The sequence below is a fragment of the Neomonachus schauinslandi genome, chromosome 1 (genome assembly GCF_002201575.2).
Source record: "Neomonachus schauinslandi chromosome 1, ASM220157v2, whole genome shotgun sequence".
In the NCBI taxonomy this organism is placed as follows: Eukaryota; Metazoa; Chordata; class Mammalia; order Carnivora; family Phocidae; genus Neomonachus; species Neomonachus schauinslandi.
Window position 1 is genome coordinate 26,866,842 of NC_058403.1, and position 17,136 is coordinate 26,883,977.

Genomic DNA, 17,136 nt, shown 5'->3' on the forward strand with positions numbered 1-17,136 from the left:
TTTGCAGTCCCCAGGACAAAAATTGCAAGAGTGAAAAGTCAGCATGATTACCCCACGAATATTTTCCCCAAATTCAATAGCATATATTCATTGGAATACAGTGTACCAGCAACCCAAATAATAAGGGTCATAATCTGTCATATTTCTGAGCTCTTTGTGGTGGTTATATGTAAAATTAGTGATGCTCCTACTACTAATAATAAAGTAGTAATAGCTAACATTCACTGAGCGCTTTATTGTCTATCAAATACTGTTCAAGCCATTTACTTGTATTATTTCACTTAATCTGAAATTTCACAGCAGACACATGGTAAAGCAGGAATTTAATCCTGAATGCTTTGTTTTCCACATATTCTCCTCTGCTATATGTATTTTTAATTCAGTATTTTTGAGATATTCATGAAAAGATAATCATTTATTTCAGAATTAAAATGGACTACAATGAGCTCCAAGATAACATAAATGTCTCTGTACTCTAAAATAATGTCCAATACTTGGATCTTTACCCAAGGCCTAAATTTTTTTAATGGTATTCATTCTAACTAGATTATATTTTAATTTTCTAGTATTAGTAAAAAAAAAATTCTAGGGATTTTATACAAATTTCTAGGGGAAAACATTTTTTGGTAAACCAAAACACAGTAGATCCTTAAACAACATGGGTTTTGAGGGTGCACTTACAAACAGATTTTTTACAGTATTGTGTTTTTTCTTTCTTATGATTTTAATAACATTTTCCTTTCTTTAGCTTACTTTATGGTAAGAATACAGTATATAATACATATACAAAATATATGTTAATCAACTGTTTATATTATCAGTAAGGCTTCCAGTCAACGGTAAGGTTATTAGCAGTTAAGTTTTGGGGGAGTCAAAAATTATACACTTTATGTGCAGATTTTTGACTGCACAGTCACTCCCCTAATCTCCACATTGTTCAAAGGTGAACTGTAATTTAACCATTTTAAGGCTTCTCTTGATATCAGAGGGCATTAAATTGTTTTATTTGTGTATACATTTAAATACTTTTCTCTAGTGATTCTCAAACACATATTTTGTATGTCATCACTTGTGGGAGGTGCTACCATCATTTAGCAGGTAGAGGTCAGGAACATTGCTAAATATCCTACAAGTTATAGGATAGCCCCCACAATAAAGAACTATCTGACTCAAATATACATACTGCAGAGATTGAGAAATTCTTTATTTCTCTAAAATATTGAGTCCCCAAAGGGCAGTGATTATATTCTTCCATAAATCTTTATGTTGCTTAGCTCAGTACCTTAGTCAATTAAATAAAATATACTAAAACAATCTAAATTATTTTCAGCTCAAACTTCTAAAGTCATGACTATAAACTCCAAAGAAATTACAAAGCAACTGTTCAAATTAAGTGAAGTCAAGTTTTGTGCTGTATTTACTGAAACAGGTCTTTATGTAGATATAAAATAAACATTAAAAAACTGCATAGAAAGCTATTTTAAAAAGATAATTTGAGCATTTGAGTTCAATATTTCACATTTTTAAATTACCTTTCATCAAAACTCAAGTTTCTATCTCCAAATTGTTCTAGCAATGTTTTCTCAATGATTTTCTTTGGTGCTTGGTTCTGGATAAAATAGACCACTACATGATGTAAACGATAATCTGTTTCTGGTGGGGTATCTTCTTGGGCCAATTTAACCAATCTTGAATACTCCAACTTAATTGCCTAGAAAATGTAACAAATGCCAATTTTGGTTAATTGTAATAATTAAAATCCTTCAATATTACAGCTTTAATTATTCTTGTGTTCAAATATATTTTCTTTTCAAGTGTTACAAAGAAGGTAGTACATCTAAAAATACTGTCCCATATTCTACAGTTTAAAAGAATTTTCTAAAACTGACAATATGTGTACTTCCTTATCCCTTCACTGTAATAGTGTTTTTTTGTTTTCATGTAGAGAAGTATTAAACTAAACAATACACCTAAGTGCACTATGTGAGTAATTTTGTAAAACTTATCAGAGTCTGGTCAGTCTACTCAGAAGCATCCTAAGACTGTGATACTCAGTATCCCTTCTCCTATGCTTTCCAGTGTCAGTTTCATGTATATCTTGAATATCCCAAATTTTAGGGTTGAAATACAGCTTCCTGGAATGCCCATATCTGAAAGAAAATGGCTTGTTCTTATATGTATAATAATACCACTATAATTACTTAGCTGAAGAGTCTAAAAATAAAGAATGAAAAAGTAAGCCCTGAGACTCTAGTTACTGCAGACTGAATTCCTTGTTGCTTCAAAAATATTTGAAATTTATTCATGTAATAATTAATGATTATCACTATTATCACCTTATGCTCGAACTTTCTTTTTTTTAATAAACAGAACACCTCAGAATTTATAATTAATTATAACAGGAAATAATACTGACATGTTTCTACACATGAGCAAACCATTTGGAAAATACTGGCGCATACAGAAATAAATGTAGGGTTATATATCAAATACTGCTGTATACAAGAAACCTATATGATTAAAAATAATACTTTTTACAATATTCATTTATATTGGACTTATATCTAAATCCTAGCTTTATTAACTGTAAAACATTATGGGGCCACGTGCAAAATAAGTTACAAAAAAATCAATTCTATTAGAAAGTTGTTTTTTTTTTTTTTAAAGTATGCCTTTCTTAAGCAATTCTTGACCATCCAGATACTATGCTATATTTTATAGAAGGGAGAAAATGTAACTGACAAATATTAAGTAAAACATTCTAGTTATACATTCTTATATACCAATAAAGGGAAGGCTAATAAGTCCTTTCTATATAACTTAGCATTATAAATGGAATTATTACTTTATAGCTAAAATAAACTGTGTTCTTTTTTGTTGTTGTTATACATGCTGTGGTTAAAAGTAGCCAGGAAAGGGGCGCCTGTGTGGCTCAGTTGGTTAAGCGACTGCCTTAGGCTCAGGTCATGATCCTGGAGTCCCGGGATAGAGTCCCACATCGGGCTCCCTGCTCGGCGGGGAGTATGCTTCTCCCTCTGACCTTCCCCCCTCTCATGCTCTCTCTCTCTCTCTAATAAATAAATTAAAAAATCTTTAAAAAAAAATAGCCAGGAAAACTATATTTTGACATGTAGGATTATTAAGGCTCACTTCAATGCAAACCTAACTAGCACACATAGGCTTAGATTAGAACTATAAAATCTTCTCATTTTCCCAATTTGAAAAGAAAAAGGGGTACATATTCATTTAATAACCAAACTATACTGAATTTGAAAATAAATATAAAACAAAAACAATCAATAACTGTACTTCATTATATAGGCAGACAATGACTGTCATAAACTATTCCAAGTTCTTTTGAATATTTAAGTATTTCAGGTATCATGCTTTTGGCCAAAATTAGTATGACCAAAATAAAATAAATTCGTATTGAGTCTCTTAAAGTAATATTATAGGTTTAGAGATAAGGAATTATAACACTAAATGGTTACATATTTTTTTTACCTACGTTCAAAACAGAGACACTATATTTTTCGTAAAGAGCAAATAGATTTCTATTAGCAAGCTAGAATACATATCCCTCTTTTATTCTAAAATTATGTTTATCTCTTAATTTTGTTCTATTTAAGATTCTCCCAATTTACACAAGTAAATGCCAAAGTTAAAATCTATAGATATTTAAACCAGTAGAGGTAAAAAGGCACATTTAAATTTCTACAAGTAATTTTTCAAACACACAAAAAACACTTTTTACCAGCACAAATTATTTTTTATAATTATCAATTATTTTTATTTATGAACTTACTGCTAAAAAAGTTTTCTGATGTTTAAATATACTGCAATCATATCTATTCCTTCAAAATTTCAACAGATGTTCCATGCCAGTATATTTAGCAGAGTTCTTCACTATTTATCATTATGAGTAAAGTTAACACTGCTGAGTTGTCAAATTTGATTCAGACTACTTCCTCAGAATCCTGCCCTAGAATTATTCTTGTCCTTTCCATACTTTGGCTGCCTATGAAGGTAATTATTTAAGTTAACTACCACAGATACTGCAATGAAACCATCAAACATTTACAAAATGAAATGGAATACTAGTCATTAGGTGACAGAACTGCTTTGTAATTAATTTTTAAAAAGTCTCTTTCACCAGACCTTTAACATGGTCCAGGTAATCAGGCCCAAAGTTATCTATTCAGTCTTATTTCCTATGACTCTTCAACAAAGACTTCCTTCCACTTAGGTCAGGCTTGTCTCCCCCACAGATGCGCATGCGCCCTTGTTTCTTAAGTTCTCTAAATGCATGATGTCCTTTCTTGTTTGTTCCTCATCTATCTATAGATGACCCATTCAAGAAATCTAGTTTTCTTTCTCTTTTGAAATCTTCAGTTGCAAAGATCCAAATGACTACTACCTAGACTTTACCTTTCTAAATCATATTCTAAGATCATACTCTAAATGTATAATTTTTACAGACTTTATTTTGCTATAACTATATACATACATCAGAAGGTACCAAACATATAAACATAAAATATATTCTGAAGGCAGAAAAATCTAAGGGAAAATCAGACCAAGATTCAGAAAGCTAGGTATACCATTTATTAACTGTGATATAAAACAAGGCACAAAGTTCTCCAAGTCTTAATGCTCTTACCTCTGAAATATGGTTAGCTGACTTCACAGAGAGTGTGTATGTATGTGTGAGTGTGCATATAAATTAAATGTTTATAGACTATTTTTTAAAAACTGACAGTGTACCAAAAGATGGAAGAAAATCTACTTCAAATTCCAGGGGATTGTAATCATATAGGCCATATGATTTGACCACAATGCAATACATACAGGAATTAAAAATAAAGACAACTCCCAAACTAAGCTCTTAGGAATTAAAATAATACTGCCTTAAATTATTCTTGGGCCAAAGGAATCGAAATTATATTAATATTGGAATCATAAGATATCAAAACCTAGCCAGACTGGTAGTCAAAGGAAAATACCAATTTAACCAGTATAGAAAAAGTACTGTTCAAGAAGGGGGGGGGGGGGAGAGGAGAGAAAATAAACTAAAGGTAGAAGAAATAAAATAATGTGGCAATTAGATAAAAAAGTCAAAAGCTTTTCTTTCCAAAAAGCTGATGGAAAACCAAAGTATGGGAGAACACTCTCCACCACATGTAAGGTGACAATACCAAAAATACTAAAACAAACAAACAAAAAGCTTTAAAATTTGTTTTTAAAAAATAATACATATAACTTTATGCCAATAAACTACAAATTTTTAATTAAACAGATGATCATCTAGGAAAATATAAATTACCTGAATTGCTTTAAAAGGTAGAAAAACTACCAAGTTCTTGAAGAGACCCAGTAAAGCTACAGAAGAATTGAAAAGGTTGCCCAAGATCTGTACCCGATAAAGGAATCAGGCCAACATTGTTTTAGAACTGCTGTTACATCAAATCTTCAAGGACAAAATGATTTCTCTATCTACACTACTCCAAAGCCTGAGAAAAGGGAAAATCTCCTTAATAATTACACAAGGCCAGCATAATCTGAATATAAAATATTGACAAATATAAAAAAGGAAATTGGACATCAATTTATGAACACAGATGCTAACTTCATCCATTTTTGATAAACTACATTGTGTACAAAAAGAATATATAAAAACAGACAATGTTTACAATGTTTGAAAAAGGAGGGGTCAATGTTAAGTTAATCTTTACATTCTAAGGATTAAGGATTACAAAGAAATCTGTTCACATCTCAAACAGATATATCAGAATATTTCTAAATTCCAACACCAATCAGTTTTGAAGAAACTCTTTTAACTATGAGTTTGAGAAAGTGTTTTTAAATTTGTAAAGGAAAACCTATTTAAAAAAAAAAACAATGCTATACATCATACTTGAAAATAAAACACTAGAGACAAATCCATTAAAATCAGAAAGTAAGCAAAGGAGCTTATTACTAAAATTATTTTCATATTTAACTATATTCTGAAAAATATGCTTAACATAATAAAAACAGAAATGAAATAAAAAGTCTAATGGAAATTATCCCAATTATGAGATAATTATTGGGAGCCAATGTACTGAAATAATGACAAGAATCAACTAAAAAATTATTAGAAAACATAAGAGCCCAATAAGGTAACTGGATACAGTATAAATAAACAAAATTAATTAGCTCTCCCACTAACTACCCTACCAATAACTTGGTAGAAAAAGTAGGGGTAAGTGACTCAGTTCACAAAAACAAATCTACTTTATACGTTATTATATCTGTGATTGAGCTGGTGACTCTTCCTAAAAAAGAGGTTAAACCTTAGCAAGTCCACTTACCCAGATATAAGTTTCATTCTCCAATTTATCTTCTTATCAGTGAAAACCAACATTTCATCACATGGCTTACCAGTAGCAAACATATATAACATTTTAAAAATTGATCTAATCACAATACATATGGAAGTCCATTTTTAGAAATAGGCAGAGTTGAAAATCTTCTTATAACCAAAAAGCTAATATAAAATAAACCCAATAAAGACATTTTTGGTAATGCGACAGAAGATATATAGATATGTCTACATTACCATAGTATACTATAATTATATGTAATTGAGTATAATAAAATAAATATTAAAGATAAAAATTAAGAATATACTACATCTAATTTAGGCAAACAGTAAGACAGAAGCAGCTATCATATGTTAGTTACTATGTTATGTATATATTTTGTGAATTAATACTGCATGTTGAGATAATGATTGGAATCAATGGCCAAGAAAACAGAACACGTTTAAATAGGCCAATCACTGTAGAAGGAACAAAAAAAAAAATTATCAAAAAATCTACAACCAAAAAAGGAGCTAGGCTCATATGGTTTTACAAGTTCTAACTTACTCTTATAGAATAGATAATTCCTATGTAAACTACACCAGAGTATAAGAAAAACAGAAAAGCTTTCACTTACTAAAGCTAACATAAGCATAAAATCAAACCTGATGAAGATAGCACAAAAAAGAAAAATATAATACATTTTTAATAATAGAGAATGTAGAAAACCCAAATAAAATGCTACTGAGTAAATAGTGTGTACATATGAATTCATAAAAATAAAAATTTACTAAGAAAAGTGCTTTAAGAAACTACTGCAGAAAACTTACAATACCTTGGGTCAAAGAAGTTTCATTATAGCGATGAAACTCCAGAATCCAGAAAAGAGCAGAAAGATTTGAAAGCACAGTGTTTTTATAAACTTCTTTACGAAAAAAAGGTATCATAAACTAACTCAAACAGAAATGGCAGACTGTGAAAAAAACAGGACATACATCCATAAAGAGAGTAATACATAATAAATGAATACTAAATGCCTTCACTTTAAGAATGCCCACAATATATTTCTGAGTGATATAAGTTACAAAGTAATATGAACAGTAAAATTTAAAAATGAAAAAAAATTCTCTATATATGTATGACTGTATAAACAAAAGGAAAAAATAAGAAAGGTTACACAGTGATAACACTGGTTACACAGGTCAGTGGCAGACTGCATTATTAGTTTCAATTTAAACACCTATATATTACTGAATGATTGCACTGGTTTACATATTAGTTTTGTTATTTACATGACAAATTTTCTAAAACTATATATTATCAGCTAGAATTTTCCAAATGCAAATCATTTACCTATACCAAAAATACACATTAATTATAAACAATTGATAATATTTACATAAGAACATATATATGTGTGTGTATGGTGTGTGTGTGTGTGTGTATATATATATGTATATATGTGTGTATATATATCCCTCAATTACAGATAGGTGAAAATAAATACACATGGACATAAACTTCAGAGATTTGCTGCTGCCTCAAAATCAGAGGGTAAACTGAAAAAGAGAAATACATGAAATATGGAAAATACATAAAAGACAAGATGCAAAGGGCATCCCCAGGTAATGGTGAATAAAGATCCCAAGATATTAGTTATACACTGGGGATAAAAGAAAATCAATGTAGACTGAGGCAGGTTACAAAGCTCTGGAATAGACTTATAGAAGATGTCTATTCCAGAAGGAATCTATTCCAGAAGAAATTTCCCCAAGAAGGTAAAATTGACAACAGAATATGAGGAGACTTAAACAACTTGCAGAGAGTTTAGAAGCACATCAGTAATACATACAGAAAACTAAGTAAACCAAAAAATAAAACAACTCCAAGGAAAACGAAAACTGAGGGGAGGGGGGATGTCAAACTAATAATGTTTATGACTCAGCTCAATCCTGAGTAGCATACATAGAAATAGTAATACAAACAGAATTCTGATTTAATCCAAATGACAAAATTTTACACGTGCATCTGTGCGCGCGCGTGCGTGTGTGTGTGTAGGTAGATGGAAGGGTGGAAACTATGGGGGGGAGCAGGGACAGCAGAAGGAGAGCTCATTGTTTACATCCCCTAGCAAGGAATTCAACAGGAAATGTGTAAACTAAGAACCACAAAAACTCAAGCATTCTGTGTTTACTTAAAGATAAGGAATTCATGCCAAAAGGATTAGATAAAATAACTGGAAGCTGTTACCACGGGGGGGGGGGGGGGGGGGGGGGGTACTGTTGTTTGTAGTGTATATAATTAGCTGGCTCTTTACAATATATGCAGGTATTAATCTAAAAAACGTGAAATTCCCAATTCAACATAAAGATATCCAACTTGAAAAAAAAAATGACAATGTCACTATAAATGACAGATAATTTTCCCACGAGAAATAGATAAAAACTTTAGAAGACATACATTCATCATGTGTATTTTAAGAAAAGAAAATGCAGACCACCTGGAAATAAGGTTAACCAAGTTTTGTTTTGTTTTTTTGTTTTTTCAATAACAGCAGTTTTTCAACCTTTCTTAACTTAATAGGGTGATCAACTCATCCTGGGACCAGTTTGTTTAGCACTTAAAATCCTGTATTCCAGAAAACCCCTCAGTCCTGGGCACACCAAGATGGATGGTCACTCTGATTCTAACAAGTTCAAAAGTGTTTTATTAATATAAGGCTACTATGCACAAGGCCTTTTGTACTACAGAAGGAAAAGAAATAGTGAAAATAAGCAGCTTTTTGAAGATTGAGTTGGATGAGGGCAGAATATAGAATACTAAGGGAAAATTTTAGATTTTTAAGGTCAAGAAAGGGAGCATACAGCTTATTGTACTGAACTATACCTCAATAAAGCCTTTTTGTTTTTTTAGGGAAAAAAAAAACACTAAAAAGGGTGCTAAGTGAAAACAACTTGAAGTTTTTGGTAAATCAAAATAAAAAGACAAAACATAACAGTGCTTTCATCTTTCAAAAATGTAAAACCAATAATACTGTAACTAAAATATTGTAAAGATCTGGTATTAGATGATGTGGAGAACAAAGGCAAAAGAAAAAAAAATTAAATTTCCTTACAACTTACAGCCCACTCATTGACAAGCCCTTGAGACAAGCAGCATGGCCTTCCCTCTAGGAACTCAACTGCTTCGATGTTAATACTTGACTCAGGTCTAAGGCAACCTTATCTTCACATTAGCCTGATCTCCAGGATCCTGTAAGTCTCCTTTAATATATAAAAACTCCTTTATCTCTAACCCCCATCCGCCACCAAAATATATGTTAGCAATCATCCTCCAAGCATATCCGTCCTCTGATATACATCTGAAGGGTCTCATGACTAAGGTTTTACTAGATGGTGATAATTGATCTTTTCCAAACAGCTAGCCCCTCAAGGTCCTGGACACCTGGCTTCTAAATTCCTTAGAGACTTGCTCTATCCCTAACCACCTCCCAACTTGAAAGTATACAACGAGCCACTCATGACCCCAGTGCAGCTCTTTCTGCCCACGGGTCCAGTCCCAGTGCTTTAATAAAACCATTTTTCTGCACCAAAGACGTCTCAAGAATTCTTTCTTGACCGTTTGCTCCCCTGAACCCCAACATTTTCACATCATTAGAGGGGAAAAAAGATTTGGTTATGGAATAATACAACTGCTTGATGGTCTCACACATTTCTTGAAACAACTAGGATATTAAAAATTAAGTCAGGAGAAAACGTAAGTGAATAAGAAACATAAAAATAAATGAACAAATCATTTTTGAAACAACCAAGTGAAGAAAGCAGTTTAGAATCAAATGATAGTGAAATTTCTTTAAAAATATTGTAATATTGACGAATAGTATTACCAATGAGAAGAAAATAAAATATACCAGAAGCAATTACTCAGTTCCTATTTTCACTCATCAATACTTTTTATTCCTTTCAAATAAAAACACAATTCAAATTTCTGCTAACAACCCAAAGGTACACTATTAGAGTAACTCTGGTAAAATGTTTTGTTTTTTGTTGAATTATCTGGGTTACCAAAAAAAAAAAAAAAATCATTCTTATATGCATAAAAGAAACCCTCAGAACATCAGGCGGCCGTGGCTAAGATAGGAAAAGAGAAATTATATAACCAAATTTAATTCAAGGACATAAAATATTTTAAGAAGTTCATTTAAAAACATTAAAAACTTAAATGAAAATGTTAATTGTACCTTAAAGAACCCTGCTTCAGGGCCACACCTGTCATATACATTCCTGGATTTACCTATCGCCATGATAATACCTTGCATGTTCGGTGTCATCATGATCTGCCACAAGGAATTTAAAGTAAGAGTTTTTGAATGAATGGTTAACATAAAAAAATATATATCAAAAACCAAAATAATATATTGACATGCAAGTTAAAAGTCCTTTGTTTTTCACTACTTATAAATTAACCATTGTATATTTTATGGCAAATATGATCCAATATGCATGTAAGTATCTTTCAAAATCATCCATACAGGGCCACAGCTAGCTCCAGATGGTGCCTTTGTGCAAACTGCAAAAAGGCATCCTCTCTGAACTGAAGAATTCTAAAAAGGCACCTCCCTCTTGACAAACAAATCAAAAAGTGCTGCTCTCTGAGAACCACTTAGAACAAGCAACACTTTTTATTTAAAAAAGTGCTTCTTTAAGGTTTGAGGAGCTCAGCATGAGCTCCATTTCACCTCCACTTTGGCCTGCTGGCTGGGGTCCCTTGCACAACAGTACAACCTAAACATCTATGAGCTGCAGCCCTGTATCCACATGACTTAAAGTTCCCAGGTACATGCACTGTTAAACCATCACTCCAATTACAAAAACAAAACAAAATGCATCTCTGCCAATAGCATAAGCATTTGCACAAAAGACAGTGTTAAATGATTAATCACAGTTCTAAATTTTAAAAAGCCAGAAGGCTTACCCTAAAACAAGCACTGAGGTGCTTGGTCAATAAATGAACATTTTTACTAAAAAATGCCAGTTTCCATAATTTTCAAGCAGCAACATGGTAATGAAATAGTTAACTGGAACAATGTACTGCTATTAAATATCAAATACTTAAATATTTCTTTGTTTTCATAACAGCTTATCATTCTTAGCTGTTCGCATTTTAAAATACCTGCAAAATGAAACCACTCAAAGCACTATGAAGTTATTGTATTAGAGCAATCAAGAGATTGCATCCATCACCTCTGATTCACTGAACCTATCACCCAAATTTTGATTATACACTGACAGTCACAATATACCTAACATCTGCTTCAGAAAATTCATCTCACCAGTTCCTATCTCATAAACCAGCTTCTTATTCTCCTTATGGCCCATGTTTTCTTACATTGGCACAGTAATCTTAATGTCTTTGTGACACCTCTGGTTTCGGTGATTAACTCTAATATAATCACTTAATTGTAATTTTGAAATAAGTCTGAAAAAAAGTTACTTGGAAAAAACTAATATATATTAAATTCTCATCCATGCCAGTAAAAACTAACAAACGACAGAATTCAAGGTCTTCTAGGGATTACTATTCAGAAACAGCTTTACGGGCCCTCTCTCAAATATAAGAAAGATCCAATGTAAGAGTCTTAAGAAAAAAGTGCAAAAGGACAATAGCACATTTTTATCTGGATTCTCAAGAACAGTGTATAAAGCACTGGAAGGCATTCAATAATGATGAACTGCTCAATTCACATTCACATGGAGGTTGCAGAAGCAAAAATATCCAACATCTATTTGCAATCAGGCTGTAGGATTTTTTGGCAGGAAATAGTAGGCAAAGTATTATAATACATAATTCAAGTAAAACAGGAAAAAATTATTTTTAAATGTTCAAATTTTTTGCTATTTAATTAAACAACCCTTATTGTAATCTATCAACCTGAGAATAAACTGATCATATATCTACATAAAATAATTAACTCTAGAAACATTATTCTTTTGACAAATTCCATAGCTTTCTACTTAAATTTTCATTTGAAATTCAAAGTTCTGTTAGCAGTTGGTAAGGTAATTCCAGACCATAGGTGGCCAAGCTGTATGTTATGCAGCAATACACACAAATGTGAAGGCGCACGCATGCCCGAAGTACGTGTATTAAATAGCCAAAGATAAGTAGGAATAGTGTAGAGGTCTACAATAAAGGTACCTCGTCATCATAACCCCCCTCCTTTGACTCAATCATGAATTTCCCTACATGGGGAATCGCCACCTCTACAACTTGCTGGTTAGAAGGTGGTTGGCTTGTGGTATTTTCAGGTTTCTGCAGGAAAAAAATTATTAGTATGAACATTAGAAAAGAGAACAATGGAAGTACCAAGTATAAAGGACAGAGATTCCTGAGTCTTTAAAAAATATCTGCACTTGCTTAGTATGAAATGAAACCACCTAAAACCAACATCAGAAGTGAATGCATTAATCAAGTAATAACATAAGACATGTAACTTTCCTTTTACAACTCAACCACTAAATTTTCTTTTTTTCCCACTAAGCATTTTGGACACCAAATCCTTAAAAATAATAAACACTGGAGTTGCATTTCCTACTGCTGTCTATAAGTTACAGCTGAGGTTTTTATTTTTTTTAATTCTAATAATTCCATAAATCCTTTCTTGATAACTCCATCAAAATACACATGACCTCATCTAAACCCATGACAGTTTGCAGGTTTTCTTTCTTATGATTTTACCTTTCTATCCTTTCTAATAAATTAATAGTATATCCAATTTATATCCATACTCTATTGTATTTAACTCACTCTGTACAGCCTATGAGTCTTGTATGATGTATTGTACAATGTATTTATATATGTGTCTGATGAATTCTTGCTTCTGAAAAAGATGGTGGAAAGTGACATCCCTTTTTAACAATTCAATGAGATTTCTTTCTATTTATCCTTTTCTTTGATAACAAATTCTATGAATTTCCCTACTCCACTAATAGAGTAGAAGCCAGTATGAAATCCAAGAAAGTCTACTCAAAGATACTAATATGGTTCATCCAAAATTCTGTCCAGATTTCACAAAGATCTTATACTACTGAATATATTTATAATTAGCATATTCACTATTTACCTATAAACAAATTTCGCAAGTACTTAGGTGCTTGAAAGCAGCTTGCTTAAGTAATTTCAATTTGCAGCTTTAGTTTTCTGAAGCAAAAGATAAACTTTAGTTTTGACATAAAATTTAAATAAAAGCAATTAAAGGGGTTTTATTTCAATTTGAAATATAAGTAAATTCTGGAGATGAGAACATTTTATGACTTTCCAGAAGTACATACACAAAAAGAGTTTAAACAATAAAACAAAACTAATGGCCAAGACTGACACTGTCCCTTTTAAAAGAAATGCTACTTTTAAACATAACGTATTTAGAAAAGGTTTCCTTATTTTGAGTCCTCAACTTTTCAAGAGGAAATAACCAACCTGCAAGGTTGTTGTGATCACAAGAGATAATATTCAGCTAACCCAATATCTCATATATACTAGCTGTTCTATAATGACAAGTATTACCAGTATTATAATACTGTTATGCTACTTTAAAGTGCTTGTATTTGAATAGAATAACCCAATATTACTAGCATACATACCTAGAGAGAGATGCTTATTATCCCATGACAACTAAGTATTTTAAATCCTTCTAGCATATGAAAGAAGAGTAAATGTGTTTGATCTCTATCCACAATAGTGAAATTTGATCAGGTAAATTAGGAGATCTGTCTAGACCTTGTGGTGAAACACTTCTCACAATCAAATCAATCTAAAACAATATTATCTTAAGAAGAGAGAAAATAAATTTAAGTAGCAACTGGGAAACTGATCAGTATCAGCATAATGATCCTTATGAAACAATATATGGCCTTTGAAAAAAAAAGTTGCACTTAGGAAAAAATAATGTTTAATAAACATTTTCAGTTACCACAGAAGAGTTTCAACAGCATTTTACTGACAAGTTATATGCGTGCAAGTTGAAAAAACAAAGAAACTTTGAGTGAATGTAATAATTCTGTTGTATCATTCATCAAGTTTAGATATCCTAAGGTACCACAAAAATTTTCCGTATAAAGACTTTGAGGGCTCATTAAAGTAAAGTACATGTGTATCTATCTTTCTCTATTATTGTCAGGTCCTATATAAACACCTTAACAACAGCTAAACCTGAAAGGAGTTAATGAGTGTTTCAGTTAATAAATGTTCCCAAAATAATTAAAATACAAAGATTTTTATTAATTGCCTGAAATCCATTAAGTGGACTGTTTTAAAAAGTGGTTTTTCATGAAAGGGCGATTAGAAAGCTATGTAACTACAACCACCTCGACCCCCTACCTTTTAATCTAGTAATTCAACTATAGGGAATCTATTCTAAAGAAATAAATTGGAATATGGAGAAAATTTCATTTCTAACAGCCTATTTATAATAATATAAAAGTAGAAGCAAATATACAGTGGGGGAATGGGTACGTAAATAAGAATTTAATCACTCAATGGAATAATACTCAACCATTAAATGTTTTTCACAGAGAATTTTTAACATGGGGAAAATAGTTATGTCACAATGTTAAATGATTAAAGAAGAAAAGGCATATATAAACAAAATTGTATATGCAGAAATACCTCAGCTACCAAAATAAATCCAAAACCTGTACATAAAAATAAGAACGAAAAAAAAAAATACCAACATATTACGTGATTAGAGCTTTGAGTAGTGGGACTACACATGATTCTTTCTTGAAGTATACTTTTTTTGTATTTTTCAAATTTTAAAATATTTCATTTAAAATTAAAGACATTCTTCTAAACAGTAAGCTTTTTATATGTTTAGAGACTATCTCTCTATGACTATGCTTCCAGGGAATTCTTAAGCTAAGGTTGGAACTTAATATATTGTATATTTGTGAAATGGTTTGTATTTAAGTAACAAAAGGAAACTAACAGCTGCTTAGTACCTGTACGACATGCTCAGTGCCTTCAAAAAAATAATCTTAATCCCACAATGATCTCCATTTTATGTAAAAGCAAACCAATGTTTAGAAAAATTAAGCACCTTATTCAAGTTTGCATAGCTAGTGAGAAATAAAACCAGTATTAAAAAACCCAAGACTATCTAATCCCAAAGTCTGAACACTCTTTTCATGCATGCGATTTAGTTTCTAAGGTGTATCTTTAAGTGAGAAAAACCAGTATGTGGTTATGATCCTAAGCAACTTATCAGGAGACCACGAACAGGCTGCTTCAGATAGCCACGATTAACATATTCGTAGACATGCTGCAGGATTTATACAAACAACTCGGGCCAACTGTTGGTGCTACTCCAGCAGATATGCCAAATGGAAAAATATTTATGCTAGCTGTCTATCATATTCTCTCAATGTCATCCTTTCATCAGTAGATTATAGGCTTGTAAGATGATACTCATATATATAATATATATTAGTTATATATATTATCATAAATATATTATTATATATAAAAATACATTTAAGTGATGGTTTATGCAAATTTAGGTTATACATGATTAGCCAAACTAAAAAAATCATATTTCTATATTAAGCTAAATAATACCTTTGGCTTTCTGATTACAGTTAAAATGATGATACTTATTAACCATAAGGTAGGCTTTAACAAATAAAATTCCTAATTAGCAAAGGGCCAAGCAAATTACATTTTTAGATCAGGCAAAAATATTTCTCCCTTGTATCTACTTCTCTGCCCTTTGTACCTCCCTAGGTTTTCCTCTTCTACCACACCCCAAGAACTTAGACATCTCAGATCCATTACAAGAAGCATTTTCCAGGAATGCTTTAGAGTTGAATTAGCAGGGGTTCATCTCAAGCTCATTAGAATCTCCAGGAAATTTGCAAAATTTGGAATAATAAAAAAAAAAACCCTATATTAAAACATCTTTTATAGTAAAATGATAATAATCAAAATTTTTCACATAGGAAGTGAAATAAAAAAGTGATTTCTGATTATTTCATTCATCAAAACATAACAGAATACCTCATTAACTGAACATTTTGGTTAATCAAGGTCCTATCACATTAAAGACCTTATTGCAATTAGCAGGTTATTGTTGAGATTAAGTTCACTAAGTAGAAAACTGTGTTGAAAAACTGTATGTCCTGGGGGCCTGGGTGGCTCAGTAGTTAAGCATCTTTGGCTCAGGTTATGATCCTAGGGTGCTGGGTGGAGTCCTGTATGGGGCTCCCTGCTCCACAGGGAGTCTGCTTCTCCCTCTGCCCCTGCTCCCACTCGTTCTCTCAATCTCTCTCTCTCTCAAATAAATAAATAAATTTTAAAAAAAGAAAAAGAAAAACTGAATGTCCTGTTCCCTTTAGTTCTCTAGGATGGTAGTCTTCAAATACTAAAATTAACCATCAAGAAACCTGCATTACAGCGGCTTGTGTTCACTAATAAAAAAATAACTACAGCAACTGAATGTTTTTGTAGTATGAAATTTGTGAAATAACATCTCTCAGAAGGTCATATGCACTGAAAACACAGTACAATACCAATGTACTCAATTTATTGCTATAAAAAGACGCAATTGAGAGCTACAACACAGGTGGGTTATAATGACAATTCTGTTTGGACACTCTACTGAAATATGCATAAAACACTTTGCAAGATCACATTTATCCTGCTAATAATACTTGAACCTAGAATTTCTAGTATTTTACTTTTTTTTTTTTTTAAGATTTTATTTATTTATTTGAGACAGAGAGAATGAGAGACAGAGAGCATG

The 17,136-nt window shown here is 31.6% G+C and overlaps 1 protein-coding gene across 1 annotated transcript in view; it reads right to left on the bottom strand.

Moving 5' to 3' along the window:
- USP25 (ubiquitin specific peptidase 25) overlaps nt 1–17,136 on the bottom strand; it is a 130,448-nt gene that overhangs the window by 11,434 nt on the left and 101,878 nt on the right. Inside the window, exons 19-21 of the mRNA XM_021679295.2 lie at nt 12,540–12,653; nt 10,582–10,677; nt 1,533–1,711 (exon numbers count right to left, since the gene is read on the bottom strand). Of these exons, the coding sequence (XP_021534970.2) occupies nt 1,533–1,711; nt 10,582–10,677; nt 12,540–12,653 (389 nt within the window). The remainder of the gene's footprint in view (nt 1–1,532; nt 1,712–10,581; nt 10,678–12,539; nt 12,654–17,136) is intronic.